Source organism: Sebastes umbrosus, chromosome 11, assembly GCF_015220745.1.
Source record: "Sebastes umbrosus isolate fSebUmb1 chromosome 11, fSebUmb1.pri, whole genome shotgun sequence".
Taxonomy (NCBI): domain Eukaryota; kingdom Metazoa; phylum Chordata; class Actinopteri; order Perciformes; family Sebastidae; genus Sebastes; species Sebastes umbrosus.
This window is the reverse complement of record NC_051279.1, coordinates 17,177,026-17,201,024: the sequence shown is the minus strand read 5'-3', so window position 1 is coordinate 17,201,024 and position 23,999 is coordinate 17,177,026. Positions and strand designations below refer to the sequence as shown.

Genomic DNA, 23,999 nt, shown 5'->3' with positions numbered 1-23,999 from the left:
GTATAACGGGAGTTGTAGTGTTTTGTCAACCCAGACGGTGGTGATTTAACGGGAGAACTTGGGAAGAAAACTTTCCCTAAGATTCATCTGAGAGTGGGTAGTGTAGTTTTTTAAAAGAATCCCCAAACGGCTGAGCTTGGTTGCTAGGGAGAACTCCAATCATGGCGCGGTTTTACAACAGTATAACGGGAGTTGTAGTCAGACGGTGGTGATTTAACGGGAGGACTTGGAAGAAAAGTTTCCTAAAAGATTCATCTGAGAGTGAAAGGAAGTCAAAGGGTAAATATAACACCGACGAAAAGGAGAGTGGGACACGTTTATTACAATGTTATAGCATCAATGTTATACTCGGTTCATCCACTGTCACACATTAAGTGCTTCTTTAGTAAGAGTTATGAATATAACTGATTTCTCCTGAGCAGGGGGGAGTTGCATCATTTATGCTTCATTTTGTGCAATACTCTGTTCGACCTGTTTTTCAGCATGAAGTTATTGAGCAAAAAACGTACTTTGTAGCACAATACTTTAGTTAGAAAACTGTTAGATACTCTGAGATATTCTGACAACCTTTAGATACTCTGACAACCTTTAGATACTCTGAGATACTCTGACAACCTTTAGATACTCTGACAACCTTCAGATACTCTGACAACCTTTAGATACTCTGAGATACTCTGACAACCTTTAGATACTCTGACAACCTTTAGATACTCTGAGATACTCTGAGATACTCTGACAACCTTTAGATACTCTGACAACCTTTAGATACTCTGACAACCTTTAGATACTCTGAGATATTCTGACAACCTTTAGATACTCTGACAACCTTTAGATACTCTGAGATACTCTGACAACCTTTAGATACTCTGACAACCTTTAGATACTCTGACAACCTTTAGATGCTCTGACAACCTTTAGATACTCTGAGATACTCTGACAACCTTTAGATACTCTGACAACCTTTAGATACTCTGACAACCTTTAGATACTCTGAGATATTCTGACAACCTTTAGATACTCTGACAACCTTTAGATACTCTGAGATACTCTGACAACCTTTAGATACTCTGACAACCTTTAGATGCTCTGACAACCTTTAGATGCTCTGACAACCTTTAGATACTCTGAGATACTCTGACAACCTTTAGATATTCTGACAACCTTTAGATACTCTGACAACCTTTAGATACTCTGAGATACTCTGACAACCTTTAGATACTCTGACAACCTTTAGATACTCTGACAACCTTTAGATGCTCTGACAACCTTTAGATGCTCTGACAACCTTTAGATACTCTGAGATACTCTGACAACCTTTAGATACTCTGACAACCTTTAGATACTCTGACAACCTTTAGATACTCTGAGATACTCTGACAACCTTTAGATACTCTGACAACCTTTAGATGCTCTGACAACCTTTAGATACTCTGACAACCTTTAGATACTCTGACAACCTTTAGATACTCTGAGATACTCTGACAACCTTTAGATACTTCTGACAACCTTTAGATACTCTGAGATACTCTGACAACCTTTAGATATTCTGACAACCTTTAGATACTCTGACAACCTTTAGATACTCTGAGATACTCTGACAACCTTTAGATACTCTGACAACCTTTAGATACTCTGACAACCTTTAGATACTCTGAGATACTCTGACAACCTTTAGATACTCTGACAACCTTTAGATACTCTGAGATACTCTGACAACCTTTAGATACTCTGACAACCTTTAGATACTCTGAGATACTCTGACAACCTTTAGATACTCTGACAACCTTTTAGATGCTCTGACAACCTTTAGATGCTCTGACAACCTTAGATACTCTGAGATACTCTGACAACCTTTAGATATTCTGACAACCTTTAGATACTCTGACAACCTTTAGATACTCTGAGATACTCTGACAACCTTTAGATACTCTGACAACCTTTAGATACTCTGACAACCTTTAGATGCTCTGACAACCTTTAGATGCTCTGACAACCTTTAGATACTCTGAGATACTCTGACAACCTTTAGATATTCTGACAACCTTTAGATACTCTGACAACCTTTAGATACTCTGAGATACTCTGACAACCTTTAGATACTCTGACAACCTTTAGATGCTCTGACAACCTTTAGATACTCTGACAACCTTTAGATACTCTGACAACCTTTAGATACTCTGAGATACTCTGACAACCTTTAGATACTCTGACAACCTTTAGATACTCTGAGATACTCTGACAACCTTTAGATATTCTGACAACCTTTAGATACTCTGAGATACTCTGACAACCTTTAGATATTCTGACAACCTTTAGATACTCTGACAACCTTTAGATACTCTGAGATACTCTGACAACCTTTAGATACTCTGACAACCTTTAGATACTCTGACAACCTTTAGATACTCTGAGATACTCTGACAACCTTTAGATACTCTGACAACCTTTAGATACTCTGAGATACTCTGACAACCTTTAGATACTCTGACAACCTTTAGATACTTTGAGATACTCTGACAACCTTTAGATACTCTGACAACCTTTAGATACTCTGAGATACTCTGACAACCTTTAGATACTCTGACAACCTTTAGATACTCTGACAACCTTTAGATATTCTGACAACCTTTAGATACTCTGACAACCTTTAGATACTCTGAGATACTCTGACAACCTTTAGATACTCTGACAACCTTTAGATGCTCTGACAACCTTTAGATGCTCTGACAACCTTTAGATACTCTGAGATACTCTGACAACCTTTAGATATTCTGACAACCTTTAGATACTCTGACAACCTTTAGATACTCTGAGATACTCTGACAACCTTTAGATACTCTGACAACCTTTAGATGCTCTGACAACCTTTAGATACTCTGACAACCTTTAGATACTCTGACAACCTTTAGATACTCTGAGATACTCTGACAACCTTTAGATACTCTGACAACCTTTAGATACTCTGAGATACTCTGACAACCTTTAGATATTCTGACAACCTTTAGATACTCTGACAACCTTTAGATACTCTGAGATACTCTGACAACCTTTAGATACTCTGACAACCTTTAGATACTCTGAGATACTCTGACAACCTTTAGATACTCTGACAACCTTTAGATACTCTGACAACCTTTAGATACTCTGAGATACTCTGACAACCTTTAGATACTCTGACAACCTTTAGATACTCTGAGATACTCTGACAACCTTTAGATACTCTGACAACCTTTAGATACTCTGAGATACTCTGACAACCTTTAGATACTCTGACAACCTTTAGATACTCTGAGATACTCTGACAACCTTTAGATACTCTGACAACCTTTAGATACTCTGACAACCTTTAGATACTCTGACAACGTTTAGATACTCTGAGATACTCTGACAACCTTTAGATATTCTGACAACCTTTAGATACTCTGACAACCTTTAGATACTCTGAGATACTCTGACAACCTTTAGATACTCTGACAACCTTTAGATACTCTGACAACCTTTAGATGCTCTGACAACCTTTAGATGCTCTGACAACCTTTAGATACTCTGAGATACTCTGACAACCTTTAGATATTCTGACAACCTTTAGATACTCTGACAACCTTTAGATACTCTGAGATACTCTGACAACCTTTAGATACTCTGACAACCTTTAGATGCTCTGACAACCTTTAGATACTCTGACAACCTTTAGATACTCTGACAACCTTTAGATACTCTGAGATACTCTGACAACCTTTAGATACTCTGACAACCTTTAGATACTCTGAGATACTCTGACAACCTTTAGATACTCTGACAACCTTTAGATACTCTGACAACCTTTAGATACTCTGAGATACTCTGACAACCTTTAGATACTCTGACAACCTTTAGATACTCTGAGATACTCTGACAACCTTTAGATACTCTGACAACCTTTAGATACTCTGAGATACTCTGACAACCTTTAGATACTCTGACAACCTTTAGATACTCTGAGATACTCTGACAACCTTTAGATACTCTGACAACCTTTAGATACTCTGAGATACTCTGACAACCTTTAGATACTCTGACAACCTTTAGATACTCTGACAACCTTTAGATACTCTGTCAACCTTAAGATACTCTGACAACCTTTAGATACTCTAACAACCTTTAGATACTCTGACAACCTTTCTCTGACAACCATTAGATACTCTGACAACCTTTAGATACTCTGACAACCTTTAGATACTCTGTCAACCTTAAGATACTCTGACAACCTTTAGATACTCTAACAACCTTTAGATACTCTGACAACCTTTCTCTGACAACCATTAGATACTCTGACAACTCTGCAAAAAATATTGTCCATAAATCCAGCAAAACTGTGTGTGTTGCTGTAAATCAAACACAGACTCCACAACACAGACTATTAATTAAAGGGACTGTTTGTAAGAATCAGAAATGCTTGTTAACAGCGACACCTGTGGCCGTTAAGTCAACGAAAGTCAGCGTCGGGCTCACGCTTGTGCTCGCTCTACATATGAATGAGCATCGCTCAAAACAGTGAGGCGACACACGTCAGCTAAAACCACAATATCACTCTATATTTCACCTGCTTTGCAGTAATGTTAGCTGACCAGATGAAGGGCTCTCCCTGAATCAATGCTGATCCTGAGGTTGGCTTTTCCTGCCTCAGCCTCCCGACCGCGGTCAGAGGAAACAGGGGAGACACCAGCACCCAGTCGGAGACGATAACATTTCTCGCTGCGGAGCCCCGTCACTTCACAAGACACGGAAAACCTCTGTTGGTCTGGAGGAGCTGCAGCAGTTATTTCTGCACAAACGTCCACTGTACATTCACTAGATATTCTCAGAGCTAAACTAACTCTTCTGCAGTGTGTAGTGTGCGCGCATGCACGTGAGCTGTGAGTGAAAGCAAGCAGGCAGACAGAGGAGCAGAGGAGCAGAGTACAGCAGAGACTCCGGCCCTGGAGACCAAAGCTACGGTCTCCCCCACGTCCTCTGACCGTGGCCAACACTGTTTTGCAAGACGGGCTTCACTAGATATAACTTTGCGTTTTTTGTGCTTCCGTGCAGTTTGTGTTGGAGTCTGAGTCTGAACAGCGTAGCCACACGCGAGCGCGCATGGGACACCGACCCGGATTGATTTATACGTGTAAGAAGTTACAAACAGTCCCTTTAAACAGAAGTATATTGCTCTTCAGATTAGATGTGGTTAACACACATAATGTGTCACTATGAGGTTATCCTCCCCTCTGCCTGTTATCAGTACAGTAGCAGCAGTGTTATGCTGGCAGTTATTTGTGGGAACAGGTGGGCTGGTCTCAGTATGTGAGTGATCCTCTTCTCTGCCCCTGCAGGAGCCCGGATCAGGGCAGGTAGGGGACCTGGACGTGCATCCACACCCACGAAGGATGCTCTGAACTGAGAAACATCTGCTGAAGTGTCCCCCTCAATGCAGCTATGGTAAGAGTCCAACACATAGAAAAGCTACCCATATTTAATTTAGCTTTATAAATTATTTTCTGTAGTCATTGGGTGTATCTACCGGTTTGTAATTCTCTCTCTAGAGTCGAGACCATTGAGACTATGTGGAACACATCTAATTGTGTGTGCTGGAACAGCCTAATTGTTAAGGAGATTAAGGTGGAATGTTGAATTGAATCCCAGCATTAATATTTTATGGGCTAAAGCTGTCCATAGGGGGTTCACAGTGTGTGAGCAACTCACAGATGGAGTCAGAGGAAGATTTCTCTCTCTTCCTGTCTGAATATCAGTGGTGGAGAGAGAGAAAGGAGCAGAATGTCTTTCTTAAATTGTTAATGCTGGGAAATAAGTACAAAATAAGCATCACAATATCCAGAAAATCATCTTCCAGTATTGACATACTGCATATCACAATATCTGCTGAGGTATGAAAAAGCACTTGTTGAGTTGTCTTTACTGTGTTTGTTGCATTTATTATTTTTTTTAATTGATTTTATTTTCAAGCCAACTTTTTTCGTTGTGTGTGCCGCTGATGGATGGATTACTGAAATGGGCTACCTGGCAAAGGCCCAGGGGCCCAAAGTGTCATGGCCCCCCCTGGCCTTCACAAAATGTCACTCAAAGAGACACGTACCAACCAGAGACTCAAAACGACCACAAAGAAACGACTACAAATAGACACAAAAAGACTACAAAGAGACCAAAGCAACTACAAAGAGATGCAAAACAACTGCAAAGGGACACAAAGAGGCTCACAACAACAATGAAAAGGGGCAAAACAACTACAAAGAGACACAAAACAACCACGAAGAGACACAAAGCAGCTACAAAGAGACACAAAACAACCACGAAGAGACACAAAGCAGCTACAAAGAGACACAAAGCAATTACAAAGACTCAAAATGACTACAATGAGTCAGAAAACATTTATTTTGTTTGTATTACCATATAGTAATATGCTAATATGACCATACTGGAACTGGAACAAATATTTCTGGTGCAATTCTCAAGTATTTCAGAACTCACTTATATTCTTAATTCAGACAACAAGAAAAAAATAACACAATGCAATTATAAAGATGATGACAAATGTAAATATATTGCCCAGCCCTATACTGTATGTTATTACTATAGACCATTTCACAGTTGTAAATGTAAACGTTCCAAATCTGTCCCATTTTATTTCCTGTTGGAGTGTGCGTGAATGACAGGAAGTAAACACGGACCCAAGCTGTTGCCTGACAACGCAATTCCGTTGAAACGGTCTGTAAGTTTACTGATATTTTACTTGCAGAAAAGATGCAATATTGGTGTAAATATACTTCAAAGTAAAAAGCAGCCAAGTTGAAATTATTCTAACTAAAAGTTGCAGAGTTTAATGATGGAGGTGATCTTTCCTCTGTGTCTCTAAAAGGATATTAGTTCATACAATATGTTCAAACTGGGTAGGCAGGAATAGAGGCATTTGACCATTATTGATGTTTCTGGAAAGGCAACACTTTTTTTCTGTACGACATGTAATATTAAATAATGTCCTGATGATATACTGGACTATGTATTAAAATGTACCTGTGAGGTATCACACTGAGCTATTCATTGAAAGTAAATTGGTGAATATAGGTCTGGGAGTTTGCTTATCTAGCTAATACACAGGTCTTCATTCTAATGGGGACCTCTATTGTTGAAAATCAGAAGTGAGATATGTGAAGCCACAAGCTATCACAAGTTTAACTCTGATGGATGATTGAAGTTGGGCTGCAACAAATTTATATTTTCATTAATGATTAATTTAACCTATCAATATTTTTTGTTTTGTTTAGTCTATAAAATATCTATAAAAAAATAATGACAGATGCCTTTTACAACTTACCAGAGCAAAATGGGAGATCTTCAAACTGATTGTATCGTCTAACAGTCAAAAAAATATAAAGGTGTTAAATTTACAGTGATATGAAACAAAGAAAGCAATCTTTATATTTGAGGAGCTTTAACCAACAACTGGCGCTTGTCTAATAATTACTTTATTGATTAAAAGTAGTAATTTTTTTCTTTGTAGATTGACAAATTGAGGCACAGCGTAATAATGTCTTCTTTTCTCTGTGACCGCAGAGAGCCAGCAAAACATGAGGACACCATTTCTGACGGTAGTTGTCAGAAAATGCGACCCCATACCAGTGTAATAAATAAGGCAAATATGTGACAGAAAACACACAAAATTAAATTGTTAAAAAAACATAAATATATTTAAATATTTTTAATTTAAAGATATTTTCACAAAACTCTAAAAGAAAAACTAAAGATAGGTGCAGTGGGGTCACATTTTCTGACGACAGGAATGGTGACCTCATGTGTTGCTGGCTCTCTGCGGTCACAGATTTAGGTGTAACACCGGCCTGTTGTTGTACGTCACAAGAAATTTTGAAACTTTGACTTTGGTGTCTCTTCTCTGTGTCTTGTACTCAGCTGCCAGGCAAATAAAGCCACGTATGAGTAGTTATTTTGGTCCGTAACCCTACATGTGTATTTTGTGAGGTAACCTCGTCCAAAGACAAGTACATGCAGCACACACCCATACCGCGCCCCCCCCCCCCCCGCACTCTGATTTCATTCGTGCATCCTCACCCTCTCCTCCCTTTTCTGTTTTCTCCATCTTTTTCCATTTCGTATTGCTCCCATCGATTTTTTTGTTTGTTTTTCCAGCTGATTATGTCCCTGTACTCTGATTCGCCGGTGGGCACATTGCTCTCTGCGCTTTAATTGGACATTTAATTAGATCACAGTTTTAGTCCAATTAGACTCAGAGGTGTTGGGAAAAAGGATATGGAGGGGAGAAGAGGAAAAAGTCCCCAAGCTGGTCTCTGTCTCCCTTCCCCCCCTTCTCCTCTTCTCACTCTTTTTCTTCATCTGTCTTTTTCTGTCCGCCTTGTCCTCCCTCCTGAGGGCGGCTCATTAGTGATATAATGGGATGACACAAAACACACAGCTCCCCCTAACGCTTAAGAGTGTCTCAAGCAGTGCCTGAACCACAGACAGACACACACACACAAGGTGACAGGGACTGTATCAGCTCACTGTTGCAGAAGTTTGTTTTTTGGGGTGTTTCTTTATGAAATCTTGCTCTCGTTTGGTACTGAAGCCATGAAGGGGTAAGTGAAGGTGTTTTGAGACAGAGCCTGGGTGTTATTAGTGCCTCTGATTAATCTCCAGCACCGCCCTACAGTCTGCCAGTCACAGCAGCATCGACCAGCCCCTACACACACACCACAAACATTAACGACATGCTGGGCAGAACCCTATCGACTCAGTGGAGTGCTCCGGTATGATATCACTACACCTAATGAGACTAAGGTAAGCCTCATTACCAGCAGCGCTCGTTTACATGCCAGTCAAACGCAGGGCTATTTTGCACCACTTTTTACCTCCCCTACGGTGCCGCCCTCTTCCCCCTTTTGTTGTCATAGTTCTCACACAGAGCTCCGACTCAGAGCATAAACAACACGGTGCCCCAGTGGGGCCGAAACACATGGGCGAATGTAAACACGACACCCAGATGTATGCACACACTTGAGCTCAGGTGTAAGTCCTCGGAGGACACAAGTCAATCTCTGCGTCCCTCGAGCAGTCACACACACCACCTCCTACCCTCCACCCTCAGGAGGAAGATAGAGAACCAGCCTCTACTGTGTCCCACACACTCACACATCCTACACCTCATATCTGCACCAGTGGTTTTCCCATATATATGTGTGCATGTATAGATGGCGTGTGTGTGTGTGTGTGAACGACAGGCAGCAGGCAGGGGTGTTTTAGCCACAGGCGTCACTACCTGACCCCCGTGGCTGCGAGATTGACAGCTGTGGTCCCGCCTAATTGCATTACTCTCCCAGGTGATTGGCTCACACCCCGGGGGCTCATTTGTCAGGATGCATTGCTGGTAATGATGTAAATTAGCAGATCTATGTGTCACTCAGCCCTTTCGCCCCCTGCTGATTGGCTCCGCTGTGCCCCAGGGCCCGGCCCCCAGCTGAGGGAGCCAGCTCATTGGTCCTTGGGGAACCAGGAAGTCCCCTAGAAATAGGGCTTTACAGATTGGGTATCCCTGTGGGCAGATATTATCCCTCCTCCCACCTCTTTACCTGTCAGTCAGAACCCACCGACCGATCCCTGCAGCCTCTATCTCCTATCTGAGACATGGATACACACACAAACGCACACACACACACACACACACACATACACGATCACACACAGAGACATGTAGGTGGTATAGGCACCCGTAATAGCCCCATGTTGGATAAGAGCCTAAACTCTTATAGCTGTATAAACTAAAGATACGTGTATATAAAAAGTGTGTGTGTGTAAGTGTGTTTGAGCGCGCTTGTCTAGAATTGAAATAAAGGCCACAGGCTCAGGCTCTGTTCCCCACTGCTTACCCAGCATGCCCTAGCTATGTCCTCTATCAAAAGCAGACACCTTCCCAGTGACAGACAGCTAGAGAAACAAACACACACACACTTTGACTCTCCGGTTTTCTTTGCCTGTCTGTCTCAATAGCATCAATTGAAGTGTTAGCTACAGTACGCGTCCGGTGTGTGTGTGTGTGTGTGTGTGTGTGTGTGTGTGTGTGTGTGTGTGTGTGTGTGTGTGTGTGTGTGTGTGTGTGTGTGTGTGTGTGTGTGTGTGTGTGTGTGTGTGTGTGTGTGTGTGTGTGTGTGTGTGTGTGTGTAAGGAGGCAGGAGTGTGTGTTACAGCACTCCTGTAGTGTAGCTGAAAGGTTTCGTGGGAGTTTCTGGACTCTTTGTTAAACTCACCGCGGTCATATGAGGCCGAATATGAATAAAGACTAAATAATGTCAGCATCAGCATGAATCAATACTTGTACAGATGCACAATCACTTGGTCTGGACCTCAGCCCGTGATCAATAGTTGACTCTGAGTTATTGTCTTCATATTAACAAGTGGAGTGCTCCCTGAGGAACCCGTATGAATGGCTAAATGAGACCACTTCAAACCTCTCAACAGGACCTGGTGTTGTTTTTACACCCTCCTTTGTTTGACTTCAGACACTGCATCGCAAAAAGCCTTTTTAGCCAAATTCGGATGCACTGTAGGTGTTTCCAAAACACTCAGGTCCTCATGAAACTCTAATTGCCCGCTCTTGGCGATATGAATGTCCCTCACATAGATTCAAATATCGACCTGTGTCCCTCATGTCAGTGTTTGGCCAAATTATTTTTTTCTGCATCTAAGATTATTCATAAATCAATTCATATTTATTTATTGTGGCAGCTGGGGGCTTTCATATTGACTCCAAAAAATGCAGAAAAAGATCAAAATAAGTCAACAAAAGTGAGGGAAAAGTTTGGAATGAAGATTGAAAAGAAGTACCGTCATCTGCGTAAGAGGATGTTAACATCAGAAACATGATATCACTCTTCGTCAAATGTGACCATGTGTCATCTCTGCTATATCTGCATGTGTTAGATATTAGTATTTGCAGACTGCGTGTGAGTGCACATGCACGCGCATCACTGACTGAGTAATCGTTGCAAATTAGAGATGTTTGTGGTTGATTTCGGCAAAGCCCCTGTAAATACTCTCTCTCACGGAAAATAACTTCCCATGACGTGGCACATGTGCCAAACACACACACACACACACACACACACACACAGACGCTCACACACACACACACACCTTTATGTGCCACACCTACCATCCTCCTTTACGCACACATAGAACTACTTTGCTGTAAATTTATTAACTAACCTGGGTTAAGTCTCCGCCACCACTTGACAGAGCGTGAGAAAGCAGCGAGCATGATGGGTAATTGCCGTGCTGCACGCAGTGTCTACAGGAGCGCATTTTATGAGGTGACGGCGGGGGGAGGAAGAGGGGGATGAGAAGGAAGGATGGAAGATACCGAAGTATTTTCGCTCCTCCCTTCAGATCGTTCAGTTTTATAAGTTTAAAAGTTTTCAAGACTGTGACCGAAGTGATCGGCCTGCCTGTACTTTATCAATAGTTCCTATCAGTTATATTGTATAAAACTCCTAGTAGTGAATCAGATCTATTCATGTGAGCGATAATGAAAATGTCTTGGAGAAATCTCAGATTGTGGCATGGGTTTGTGCCTCCAGCGTTTATGTGTTTAGGGGCAATAATTGATTTCTGTGTTGTGCCCCGCAGGGCTCGTCCCACATCTCTAAACCAACACACACACACACATGCACGCACGCACACACACAGCAAGGCATGCTGCAGTATTAATGAGACATGAATAAGACATGAAGAGAGACCCCCCTCCTACACGCTCACACAGGGTCTCCCCCTCCCCAGCTGCTTCCTGTCTGCAGATTACCCAGCTTTCACTAGGCTCTGGTTAAGTGGGGCCAGGAAGAGATTTAGCCCCCTCAGCAGGAGCAGACACACACATTTATACACTCATAAGCACACACATACAAGCGTGCGCACGCACACATTCCCTACTGTAAGAAACTGTCGGAAAGTATCTGTTTTATTGTGCGGTTGACTGCGATGTATGAGGATAAAACATTTAGCAACTTTCATCTATTAAACTGAATTTTATCTATTAGGCAAAATTTTAAATGGTGTCTGTGGATGTGAGAGTTAAGTAATATTTATTTATTTATTTTTTGTGGGGATTGGGAGTGAAATTTCCATTAGTAGCCATTTAAACATGGCTTATTATGGCCATGAATGACTTAACTGTACCTATGTCCAGGCGTGTTTTGAGCTAAATGAATGGGTAAGGAAGCAGTATAGACTCAGCTTAATGTCACTGTATTAAACAGCTGAGTATACGTCGCTACACGTTGAGTTGTGACCTTATATGTTTGCGTTGCAGGCCTCAGCGACGTCAAGCCCAGGACCTGCGTCTCTGGGCTCGCAGGTTCACGCTGCAGCCGTCAATGGAGACAAGAGCGCCCTCCTCAAACTCATCACAGGTACGCTTCTAAAAATATTCCAGGTTTATTCACTACATCAACTGCACCATATAGGTAGAGCACACAGGGTTCAGGTCACATTAATGAGTAGTAATGTGCTGCTTTATTAGTTTCTATAAGGAACATTTCTTTGCATTTGCCCCATCTGTGGAAAGGTCAGAGTGCAGGGACAGCTGCAGCAGCTGAGAGGAGTTTTGGGGTTTTGCACAGAGAAATTGCAGCAGAGCAGGTGCTCGTCAGCGTGGAAGCTGGAACTGTGGTCCTTCTGCTAAAAGGATGGTCCAGACATTATCTGGACATTTAGCCCATGTTGCAGAAAATTGAGACTTGCTCAGGCATAGAATAGAAATGTACTGAAAATATATATGAAGAGCATCAAATGGTCATTGCAAATTCTTTTACTCTTCGCAAGGAAGCGGCATGGTCTTCCAGGTTATCAGTGTTACAGCCTTTATGGCTTCCAGCTGCTGCAAATAAATCGAGAAAAGTGGAAGTGGAACTCCTATTAAACGCAAGCAGTAAAAGACTGCATTTTAAGTACAAGGAGTTTCCTTTTAAAAATAGTTTATAACATATTCCATCACAAGCCACATAATTGTACTCTGTAAATTCAACGCATATTGACCCAGATCTTACCCTCTGACTTTCAAACTGTGCTATGTGTGTGTGTGTGTGTGTGTGTGTGTGTGTAGCAGAGCCGTCGCTGCGGGACCGTGAGGACCAGTTTGGCCGGACCCCGTTGATGTACTGCGTGCTGGCTGACCGCCTGGATTGTGCAGAGATTCTGCTGAAGGCCGGAGCCTCGGTCAACAAGACCGACCACAGCCAGCGCACCGCTCTGCACCTCGCCGCACAGAAGGTTTGGACATCCACAAATACACACACACACACAGACGTACACTGGGCTTGAGTACACACACAAATGTTGCAGTTACACATGTGTCAGCTCTTTTTATGGCATAAAGTTAACAAAGTTAACTCACAAGAATTGCTAAGTGGATGGATTTATAAAGATGGAATGAATATGAAGATCTCATAGAGGTTTAATGGCAAAGAGAGAAATTGTGACAGTCCATGAGCTCCAGTGGGGAGCCAGTGCCCCCTAGTGGCTGTAGTTATGGCTTTAGGGCTTATGGGGGGGGGAATATCAACTGATTTATAATCCTGTTTTCACTTATACACAGTCTCATAAATAGAGTACAAGTCCTGTTTCACAGCATTTCACCCACCTAAACTTGTGAAACAAGAAGAGATTACTGTTATTTTCACTCCAGTCTACACTGAGGAAGAGTCAGAGGAGACAATAATAATGAAACAAGGTGGTCTGTTGTCTCTCGAGGGATGTAGCTGAGGAACAGTGGGATGTGATACTAATAATATCTCTTTACAACTCATTTATTTATGTGCCGTCTTTTGTGCCGGAGTGTACTGATGCAGGATCATCATATCATTGAAGAGAGAGGGGAGGTAATAGGTTTCTGGGGTCTGTCCCATAGCTGGAGAGTGTGTGTGTGTGTGTGTGTGTGTGTCTGTGTGTCTGTGTGTCTGTGTGTCTGTGTGTCTCTGTGTGTGTGTGTGTGTGTGTGTGCTGGGGGATGCTAGTGATGGGAAGCCCTGTCTCTTTGACATCTGATCAATAAACGGCTGAGACAGGGAGAGAGGCCAGGGATTACCGATCTAATTGGACTGAGAATAGGGAGGACGGGAACACACACACACACACACATACACACACACACACACACACACACTCACAGTCTAGATGCATGCTCACACACAAGATAGATCTGTCAGACTGTGGCGTTGTGGTCACAGGATGGCAAATATACAAAACACGCTCACACGTGTACACGGTCATGCCCACGTGGACACACAAACACACACATGCTGCCGTCCGGCGACAGCTGTTGCACGATACATCACCCAGCGAGCCGGTGGTGAGAGACCCAAAGTGAGGATGATGATGATGATGTGGAGGGGACGACAGGCTGTTTACTGTTTAACAGCTCATCACAGACGCTGAGCAGAGAGGCAGGAGGAGGGAAGATGGATGACCTGCGGATTGAACCAGACACAGCTAAAAGCCCGGGGAGTGTGTGTGTGTGTGGGAGTGTGTGTGTGTGTCATCGTTGCTTGTTCATGACTAATATTGAGGTGATTTCTGAGCAAATTTTGCTTGTGTGTCGCAGGGGAATGTGCGCTTCCTGAAGCTGCTGCTGTCCAGGCGTGCTAACTGGCTGCAGAAAGATTTGGAGGAGATGACCCCGCTCCACCTGGCCACCCGACACCCTTCCCCAAAAGCCCTCGCCCTGCTGCTCAAACACATCGGACCTGGAGAGGTTGACACACAAGACAAGAACAAGGTACTACAGTACAGATGCACAAGTTGTTGGAAGATTGTTTGTCTTCACAACTGTCCTCAGTCTGGGCGTCAGACCAATAACCTGCAAAGAGATCACTGACTGACTGAAGATGCAGCAGGAATTTGCGGTCGCACATAAACAACGAGAGGCACACTCACACAGCAGCAATTTACTGTCTAATAACAATCTGTGGCTTTGTCCTGCGTTCTGCTGATAAGACCACAAACACACAAACAGCCTCCTTTGTCTGTCGGAGCTAATGTGTGTCTGACATCAGTAGTTAGGTTTGTAATAATCCAATATGCATCATCGTGTCAGATGACAGTGGTTTCAGCAAACCTCAGAATAGCTCAGTAGCCGTCATGGAGGGCCCTATCTGAGTTACAATCTCAGCTCGCTGCTGGATCTTCAATGAGAGCTTTGTGTAGCACGCTGCCCTCATATTTCCTGTCAAAGTGGAGTAATTGTTTTAACGTAAATGGAAACCTCAGACCTGGTGTTACAACAGCCCGCTCTGTTTTGATCTGTCTTAATCTCTCTTTCTCTGTGCAGCAAACTGCTCTCCACTGGTCAGCGTTTTATAATCGACCAGAGCACGTTCGCCTTCTGATCAAGCACGACTCCAACATTGGCATCCCAGACAGCGAGGGCAAGATCCCTCTGCATTGGGCAGCACACAGTCAGGAGCCCAGCGCCACACAAACTGTCCGCTGTATACTGGTACATACTATTGTGCACACACACACACACACACACACACACACACACACTCAAATGATTCTGTCATCCTCCATCTTCCATCCTCACCCGTCTTTTTCTTTTCTGTGTGTGTGTGTGTATGTGTGTGAGAAGGAGGCAGCTCCCACTGAGTCCCTGTTGAACTGGCAGGACTATGAGGGCCGGACGCCCCTGCACTTTGCCGTTGCCGACGGTAACGAGGCAGTAGTGGAGGTGCTGACGTCTTACGAGGGCTGTAATGTGACAGCTTATGATAACCTCTTCAGAACGCCACTGCACTGGGCAGCTCTGCTCGGTGAGTGAACACACTTCCTGTATGTGACCCACTGCATGACAGCTACACACTGAAATGAAGGATTTCAGGCTATGTGGAAATTATTTATGACTTTCCTCAAAAACAAAATTATAATTAGAAACTACAACTGAATCGAAGCCAAAATGGACTTTTTATTACCCGCATGATAAGATCATGTGTTATTTAATTCTAGCCACACTAGCAGTGTGTCTCTAAGGATGGCAATATCTGCCTGGCTGTCTGTTGGTCCAGACTCAAATATCTCAACATCTATCAGATGAATTCCTATGACAGTTTGTACAGACATTCATGGTCTCCAGAGGATGAATCATATTGGCTTTGATGACCATGTGACTTTTCCTCTTGTTACGGTTGACATTCCCATCAGCCTGAGCTATACTTTGTGTTTAGTACTATTAGAGTACTGCAGGGATGACGTATTTTTGTAGGCTGACCAGGAGGATAGCATCGCTCCGGTTCTGCGACAAAAGGCCAATGGGATTGTTCCTTTGGGTTTTGGATTATGGCAGAAAATAAACTCTGTGGCAAACACACGTTTATGATACTTACACATTTTGTTCAGCAAGATAATCTCCACAAATGAACACCACTTTTATGATTTTTGGAGAGTGAATGCAATCACCAGAAGTAAAAAGCTAACATTAGGCTTTAAAGAAACTACACCTCGGTCGCATGATTTCACGTCACAAACACTAAGCTAAAGGCAGACTAGTGTTCAATGTGATGACGTTTTGTAGTATCATTTAGCCACTTGTTAGCAACCGCCTTTTTTAAGACACGTAAAAGCTTCAAGATTTACGAGTGGGATATTTGCTGACGTATTTTATGTCGTAGAACAAACGTTAAAATCTCTTCAGCATGTGTTAATCAAAGACTTTATTTCAGGCATCTAACTAAAAAAAAAAACATTAACTTCCAGACGAGGGAACTAAAAGTGCTAAAACTCATTTCTGGGTTTAGGACTCATTCCTACAGCACTCTGTTAGCAAATGTTAACATGCCAACACGCTTAATTAAGATGCTCAACATGGTAAACATTATACCTGTTTTTATAGCACCATACAAGACAAACACAGTGGTTAGTCATTGTGTAAATAGTGACAGTTGACTTATGTTGACTCGATGTGGGATTTTTTGCTTTTCTGTTAACAGTTTTTTAAAGTAAACTGAAAAATAAAAGGTGCCTTTGTTTGAGAGTATAGTTGAGCAGTTGTCTCAGCTTCTTACTGTATATCCTTGTCATTATCTGCCATCCACACATCCCACTAATGTAAACGTGTTTTTCAGGCCATGCTAGAATCGTCCACCTGCTGTTGGAGAGAAACACATCCGGCACTATTCCCTCAGACAGCCAAGGAGCAACACCCCTGCACTACGGTGCTCAGAGCAACAATGCTGTGAGTCACATGCACTCACACACACATAAAGCTGGGAAACCCGCCGAGTCAGCCTCCCGCACCTTTTTATCTAAAATACAATATTGTTGATAATGAAATATCATCCTGTGTGTTCAGTATCCTTCTAATGTCCAATTAACTAAATTACACAAAACATAATAGTCTGTCTGTGTGTCTGTAGGAGACAGTGGGAGTGTTTCTGTCCCACCCGTCTGTGAAGGATGAACCCGATCTGGAAGGGAGGACGGCCTTCATGTGGGCCGCCGGGAAGGGCAGTGATGATGTCATCCGCACCATGCTTTCGCTCACCCCTCACATTGACATCAACATGGCCGACAAGTACGGCGGCACCGGTGAGCACCTGAGAAACAAGAGGAGGAACTGAGGCTCCTATAAAGTGCTTTGACCTACACACCCACTCTTCCCCCACTTCTTTTTTTTCCCGGGAATGGCGACATAAACGCCCTGGTCATGAAACCACACACAAACACACACTTTTATCTGGTCGTGTCTAGAAGGAAACCCCCAAGTTGCAAAACTCTTGCGAGATGGTAAAGGTTAGGCATTGACCTCGAATAGTAAAGGTTAGGATTGGTCATAGGGCAGCGAGTCTCACAAGAGAGAGTGTGACCTGCTGCTTGTTTTAGGCTAGGGGTGATGATGTCACTGGGGATTCCCCCCAAGGTGCTAGAGAGACTGCGAGGCTGAGGGAGAGAGGGAAGTGATACTGTCAGCAAAATTAGTGTGAACTCGCTGAATGGACTCCCACCTCTGCCAGCACTGTCCTCTGACAACGCTCACACATGCAGCCACACATGACTTACTCTCTGGTCTGACCCCCGGGGCTGTTTGGACGTATAATCTCCATGGCGATAGCCCCTCTGCTCAGCCAGGCGGTCATTGTTTATGCATGCATAACATGCAACGGTTGAGTCATCCTAATGAGACGGTGTGAAGGGCAGTGGAGCCGACCAGTGCCCAGATCACTTCCATGCACTTGACTCTAGTCTGTGCTGTCTGGGGACTGGAGGGGGGGGGCACCAGCTTAAGTGTATTGCTCCTCATTAAATGTATCTGTCTGTTTAACCCGCCATTGACCAGGCGTTAGCCACAGCCCAGAGAGGAGCTGCAGTCAAAGGGGATGAACGGACAAAGCAGAGGCAGTCCTGAGGGAGTTTACTGTCCAGTTAGGATCAGGACCTCTTATCTCTGGATGATTTCTTTATGTCTCTGTGTGTATGTGTGGGTGTTCACACAGCACTCCATGCGGCCTCCCTGTCCGGCCATGTGAGCACAGTGAAGCTGCTGTTGGAGAGGGGGGCGATGGTCGACTCTCTGGATGTGATGAAACACGCGCCGCTGTTTCGGGCTTGCGAGATGGGACACAGAGATGTCATACTCACACTCATAAAAGGTTGGTGTGGTTGGTACACATGTGCAAGCATCCCAATAACTACACAATCTCCTTTTCTGTACCACTGTGTATTCATCAGAGTATTCATCTTACCTTACTATTCTAGAGTCAATATTAAAGTCCATGATGTAGGAAGTGAAGATTATTCGAGTGTGTCACACCTTAAGTCTTTCAGTGTGTGGTCACCTCAACTGAAATGTAAATGTAATGAATAAAGGTTCTGCACGTGTGGACCTGGTGGACGTGGATGGTCACACAGCTCTGCATTGGGCAGCTCTGGGAGGGAACGCTGAGGTCTGCCAGATACTGATGGAGAACGGGATTAGTCCCAATGTACAGGTATGAATGCACACACTCAAAACATACACAAAAATGTAAACAAAGTACCTCAGGTTCTTTAAATCCCTGTTCTATGGGCATTACTCGCATTTACATAGTAATAGTGAAGTCCTTCCTTGTGTTTTTCTAGCTTTCCATCCACAATCCTTGTTTAGTGCACAAGAAGATCTCCAGTTTAGCAAAAGCTAACATGGTACAACAGCAGTCTGTTGGAGCAAACCTGAGAGGTCCTTTCAAATCAATTTAGTCAGAAATGATATGTTCTCAGCACCCATCTGTTGCACTTTCCCATCTGTATACTCCCACAAATGATGGCAAAAAAATCAGAAAAATCCGTTGGACGGCTGAAGCAGCATGTCCAATATGAATCAAAGAATAAATGTGGAAATTAAATCTTCCAATACACGGCTTTACGAGCAGTGAGAATATAAAATCATGATCAACCTCATAAATCCTTTTTAATTGTCCTGTATCTGACTGTTAAATGTTGTGACGTCTCCCGAGCAGGACCAGGCGGGACGGACTCCTCTGCAGTGTGCTGCTTATGGCGGCTACATCACCTGCATGGCTGTTCTCATGGAGAACAATGCTGATCCAAACATACAGGACAAGGAGGTAAAAAAAAAACAACACACAAATACGTGTGAGCTATGTTGAGCCTTTGAACACAACTATAGTTTGAATGCTCTTTTTACGGTTGCACAGGGGCGGACTGCTCTCCACTGGTCATGTAACAACGGCTACCTGGACGCTGTGAAGCTGCTGCTGGGCTACAACACCTTTCCTAATCACATGGAGCACACCGAGGAGAGGTGAGGACTCGGCCGGTCAGGAGGGAGGAACTGGAGGTGAGGAGGAAATATATGAATGACACCCATGTTTGTGTTGTGCAGGTACACCCCTCTGGACTACGCTCTGCTGGGAGGACACAGCGAGGTGACTCAGTTCATGCTGGAGCACGGCGCTCTGTCCATAGCTGCCATCCAGGACATCGCCGCTGCCTCCATCCAGGCCGTCTACAAGGGCTACACCGTCCGCAAGGCCTTCAAGGAGAGAAAGCAGCTCCTCATGAGGCATGAGCAGCTGCGCAAGGATGCAGCCAAGTGAGAGATGAGCACACATATACACACTTCCATATTGGCGCGCATAGACATACACGTGTACTGAAGCCCATTGTTTCTGTTGCTTCATGATGCTCATGATTGTCGTACGACTCTCATAAACATCCCTCCCTTTGTCACATGATACCTTTTACATTCACATGCATCGTGTTCATCGCTCACGCCTGTTTCTGTCTTCATTATCTGTCTTCTCCCCCGGATAGGAACAGTCACACTCTCTCCATATCTATCTTTCTCTCTGTCATCCCTGCACACACATTCGTCTTCCCCCTGTCTCTCTCCTCTGGCTCGTTCTCCTTTTGTCATTTGCTCACCAGTCTCACCTTTATTCTGTCTTAACACGATGCTTCTGAGAGGCAAGTTTGTTTTAGGAGGGCACACTAACTTTTCTCGCTATTCAAGCATTTTTGTTTAATTGAGATTGATTGTCTTTTATGAGATGTTTTTCTTAAAAAGTACTCCAGTGACTTGCCTTCTTATCAGATTTCTTTCCTCATTAATAACCAAGCTGTGACCAAACTTGTTATTGCGCCACAACAAAAAACTGTCTTTGCACAGAAAGGGTACTGTGTGTACTGGATCTTAGCTTGAACCAGAGAGTTGCAATTCTTCCTGAGTGAGCGGGTCAGTTTTCATCTGTATGTATGCACTTGATGGTGAAATAGTGCAGCTAAAATATATGTCGTGAATTTGATGTAAATTTAAACAGCTTAAAATGTTTTATTAGATTATGAGTAGACACGTAATATATAACGAACCTAAATATATCAGTATCACCATGGCCCACAGTCAAATCCCTTTTAAAACAAATGTACATACATTTAAAAGAAACTCTACACATTAGTTTTTCCGCCTGGCAACGATCAGATCCGACCACTTTTTCTTTGTGTTCAGGAAACGAGAGGAAGAACAGCGGAGGAGAGAAGCTGTGCAACAAGTCTCTGCAGAGAAACGGAGGGTCCCTTTGATGAGACTAGAGCAGGAAAAGCTCTCTTTAGTGAACATCATAGAGGATTTATCCATGAATGACTCAGTGGTGGAAACAAAGAAATCATCCAAAGCTGAACGCGCTCAGAGCAAAGAGGAGAGACTCAAAGGTACACATGGGCAGAAATTCTTAAAGATGATGGAACTTGAAGTTTGAAATGATGTACTTATTTTTCATCCCTAATTCAGAGTGTGTTGCTCATTTGCGCGAGGTGTAATATTGATTATATTAAAATGACATCAAAATCCTCATAACTCCAAGATGAATACTTTCTTGAAATACAAAATTGCATTTCTACAAGTAAACACACAAAGAGCAGAAACATTTTGCACAAATACTCTTGCATAACTTTTCTTTTTCTCTCCCCATAAGCCCACAAGAGCAGATCCTCCAGAAGAAGTAAAGCAGCTGAAGCACATGAGGCTCCTGATGCTTCGAGTCGCCACTGTCATGTGACCGGTGACACGGTGCTCAGTGCTCTCCAGACCACCAGGCTGAAGGAACTTCTCTCTCCTGCCAGCTGCAGCCAGCCGCCAGGCCTCAAACCCAGACCCCCCTCCATGCCCAAAGTCAAGGACCGACCTTCCTCAAGCACATGCATTCCTTCCACAAGCGTCGCAGCGACGGACCAAACTGACACTATTACCAGAGAATGCGTCCCTCTAAAAAAGAGAGACGCTCCCATGACTGTGCAGGCTGCCCCGGGCAAGACTGATGTCCAAACCGCTCCACGAAAGCACAGAAACCACAAGGAGCAGACTTCAGAAAAGGCAGCCAGTAATGACCAAACTGACACTCCCTCATTAGGAAGCAGTTCATCTTTAGACCACAAAAGCCCCCAGAGAAAGACTCAGTGTGTAACACACGCACCCATCTCCACACGTACGCACAGGGAGCACAACAAAGAGCAGCGCAGGAGGAGGAACGAGGCTGCACGCATCATCCAGCGAGCTTGGCGAAGGTGAGTTTAAAATGTGTTTGTACCTGGAGGGGGTGTTCGGTAGCTGAAGCCTGTGGGAGATTGGCAGTGCCATGTGGTGCCCACATGTGCCCACATACATGCCAACCCGTTCTCATCTCTCCTGTAACCCCCTCCATGTTGGGTCTGGATGCCATCAACACTTGAGCAGTGGGGGGGAGAGCGTGGGAGATGGGTGAGACGAGGAGGCAGGGGACAGACGGCTGTAATCTAGAGCTTTCATACTGGTTTAACAAGAGGCTAAAAGTTCAGCCGTGCTGCTCTAATAGCTACCAGCAGCCTCTCTTTGCGTTTCTCTCCCTCTTACACACTCTGCGTTTCTCTTAGAGGTTGCCAGTCCGCCGCAGGAGGCCCTCTGTTTCCATTCAGCTTCACAATTATATTCTGTATGTGCTGCCTATTAACTGCCTTGAATAAACTCTGTTTACTTTGTTTATGCTTCGTGAGTATTAGTGTGAGGACTTGCCAGCTTTTAGACCTTTGAACACAGTCTGACATTTTTTTTATTGAACGCCGTGCATGCGTATGCCCTTGCATGGATGTGCGTCTGCAGATTCCACACACGCAGGCGGAGAGAGGTGACGGCCCGCGAGGAGGCGGAGTCAAGTTATTTGAACTACGCCCACAACAGGAAGAAGACGGAGATCCGAGGTCAACCCGCCAAACTGTCAGCGGGTAAAAGCTCAGTGCTGCAAAGTATCTATGGTGAGATCATTGCTTTTTTTTTGTATCACACACACTCGGCACCGAAAAAGGATGCAATGTCACAGATTCAATGTGTCATTTATATATTATATGATATATATTGTTGAGCAGAGCAATTACAGACCCTAAACAGTCTGTGAGAGGGCTTGTATATGTTGTAGTGTAATAGTATATTAATCAGGGTGATGGCACACTGTTTGGAAATGGAGAAGTCGTTATTCTAACACAGTGTGTCACTGTTTCCATTAGCTGACGGTGCAGAATCGCAGGTCAAATTTGAACAAATGTGAACATGTTCCTTCATTACAATGAACACGGGCACTGTAGTTTATTTTGAGTCAATCCCACATTCACCGTCCTGCTCACATACATTAAATACTCGCTAGTGCACCAGGTCCGCAGTTGAAAGTAGTCCCTAACAAGTGCTCCATTTACTCCTGTTTGAGTAACAAGTCCTTTTTTTAAACTATATATCTGTGACCCATTTGCAAAGAATTACGTCGTCAGTGGGAACAAATGGTCTTTGAGCTGAGTGCTACAGACAGGGTAAGGACGTCGGAGACTACTGGGATAATCATAACATAAAACAAGCTACAAGTTACCAAGAAAGCATTTTTTTAAAAAGCTCTAAGACGTGATCAACTTCAAACATGCAGGAAGATTCTTCCATTGTACTGCAACAGAATGAAATAATTCTGAATACACATCAAACTCTATGCCAAACAGTATTAAATCTGTTGATCTACTTCCCGTGGTTGCCTTTAAATTGGTCGTAGGTAGTTCCTTTAATACGTTGGATATTTTTTTTTTATAATTTAAGTGTTTGTGACCACTAAGGATCAAAAATCACAATGTTAAGGCCCTAGTGAGATTTGAACTCACGACCCCTGGTTTACAAGACCAGTGCTCTAACCACTGAGCTATAGAGCCTTTGACATATACAGTAATAACAGATTATCGTTATAAAGACACCCTGAACAACCATGGGTGTGTAGGACCTGACTAGATCAACCGGTTACAGTACAGGAGTGTCCTGAGCTTTGGTATGTGCCACCAGATGATTGAATGCTGCAAACATGATGTAACTGCAAGTCTAAAAGAAGATATCATCCAAACATTTTTCTTTACTGTCCTCTTGGCCAGTGGTTCTCAAAGTGGGGTCCAAGGACCCCCAGGGGTCACTCACTCTGCCA

At 43.5% G+C, this 23,999-nt stretch overlaps 1 protein-coding gene and 1 non-coding gene across 5 annotated transcripts in view; one reads left to right on the top strand and one right to left on the bottom strand.

The window, feature by feature from the left end:
* Position 1: 1 nt before the first annotated feature.
* invs (inversin) overlaps positions 2-23,999 on the top strand; it is a 27,609-nt gene continuing 3,611 nt past the window's right edge. For 2 of the 4 annotated variants that reach the window (XM_037784364.1, XM_037784362.1), the window contains exons 1-17: positions 5-279; positions 5,352-5,457; positions 12,347-12,446; positions 13,139-13,305; positions 14,636-14,809; positions 15,362-15,529; positions 15,662-15,842; positions 17,151-17,260; positions 17,442-17,613; positions 18,519-18,674; positions 18,892-19,013; positions 19,521-19,628; positions 19,719-19,825; positions 19,907-20,116; positions 21,029-21,231; positions 21,495-22,083; positions 22,655-22,806. In XM_037784364.1, coding sequence (XP_037640292.1) covers positions 5,455-5,457; positions 12,347-12,446; positions 13,139-13,305; positions 14,636-14,809; positions 15,362-15,529; positions 15,662-15,842; positions 17,151-17,260; positions 17,442-17,613; positions 18,519-18,674; positions 18,892-19,013; positions 19,521-19,628; positions 19,719-19,825; positions 19,907-20,116; positions 21,029-21,231; positions 21,495-22,083; positions 22,655-22,806 — 2,722 coding nt within the window. In that variant the 5' untranslated portion in view covers positions 5-279; positions 5,352-5,454. Of the gene's footprint in view, positions 280-5,351; positions 5,458-12,346; positions 12,447-13,138; positions 13,306-14,635; positions 14,810-15,361; positions 15,530-15,661; positions 15,843-17,150; positions 17,261-17,441; positions 17,614-18,518; positions 18,675-18,891; positions 19,014-19,520; positions 19,629-19,718; positions 19,826-19,906; positions 20,117-21,028; positions 21,232-21,494; positions 22,084-22,428; positions 22,604-22,654; positions 22,807-23,999 lie in introns of those variants that run through there. The other 2 variants (XM_037784363.1, XM_037784365.1) reach the window with 2 other exon arrangements.
* On the bottom strand, positions 23,664-23,736 carry trnat-ugu. The gene has a single exon. It is a non-coding gene; the product is annotated as a tRNA-Thr (tRNA).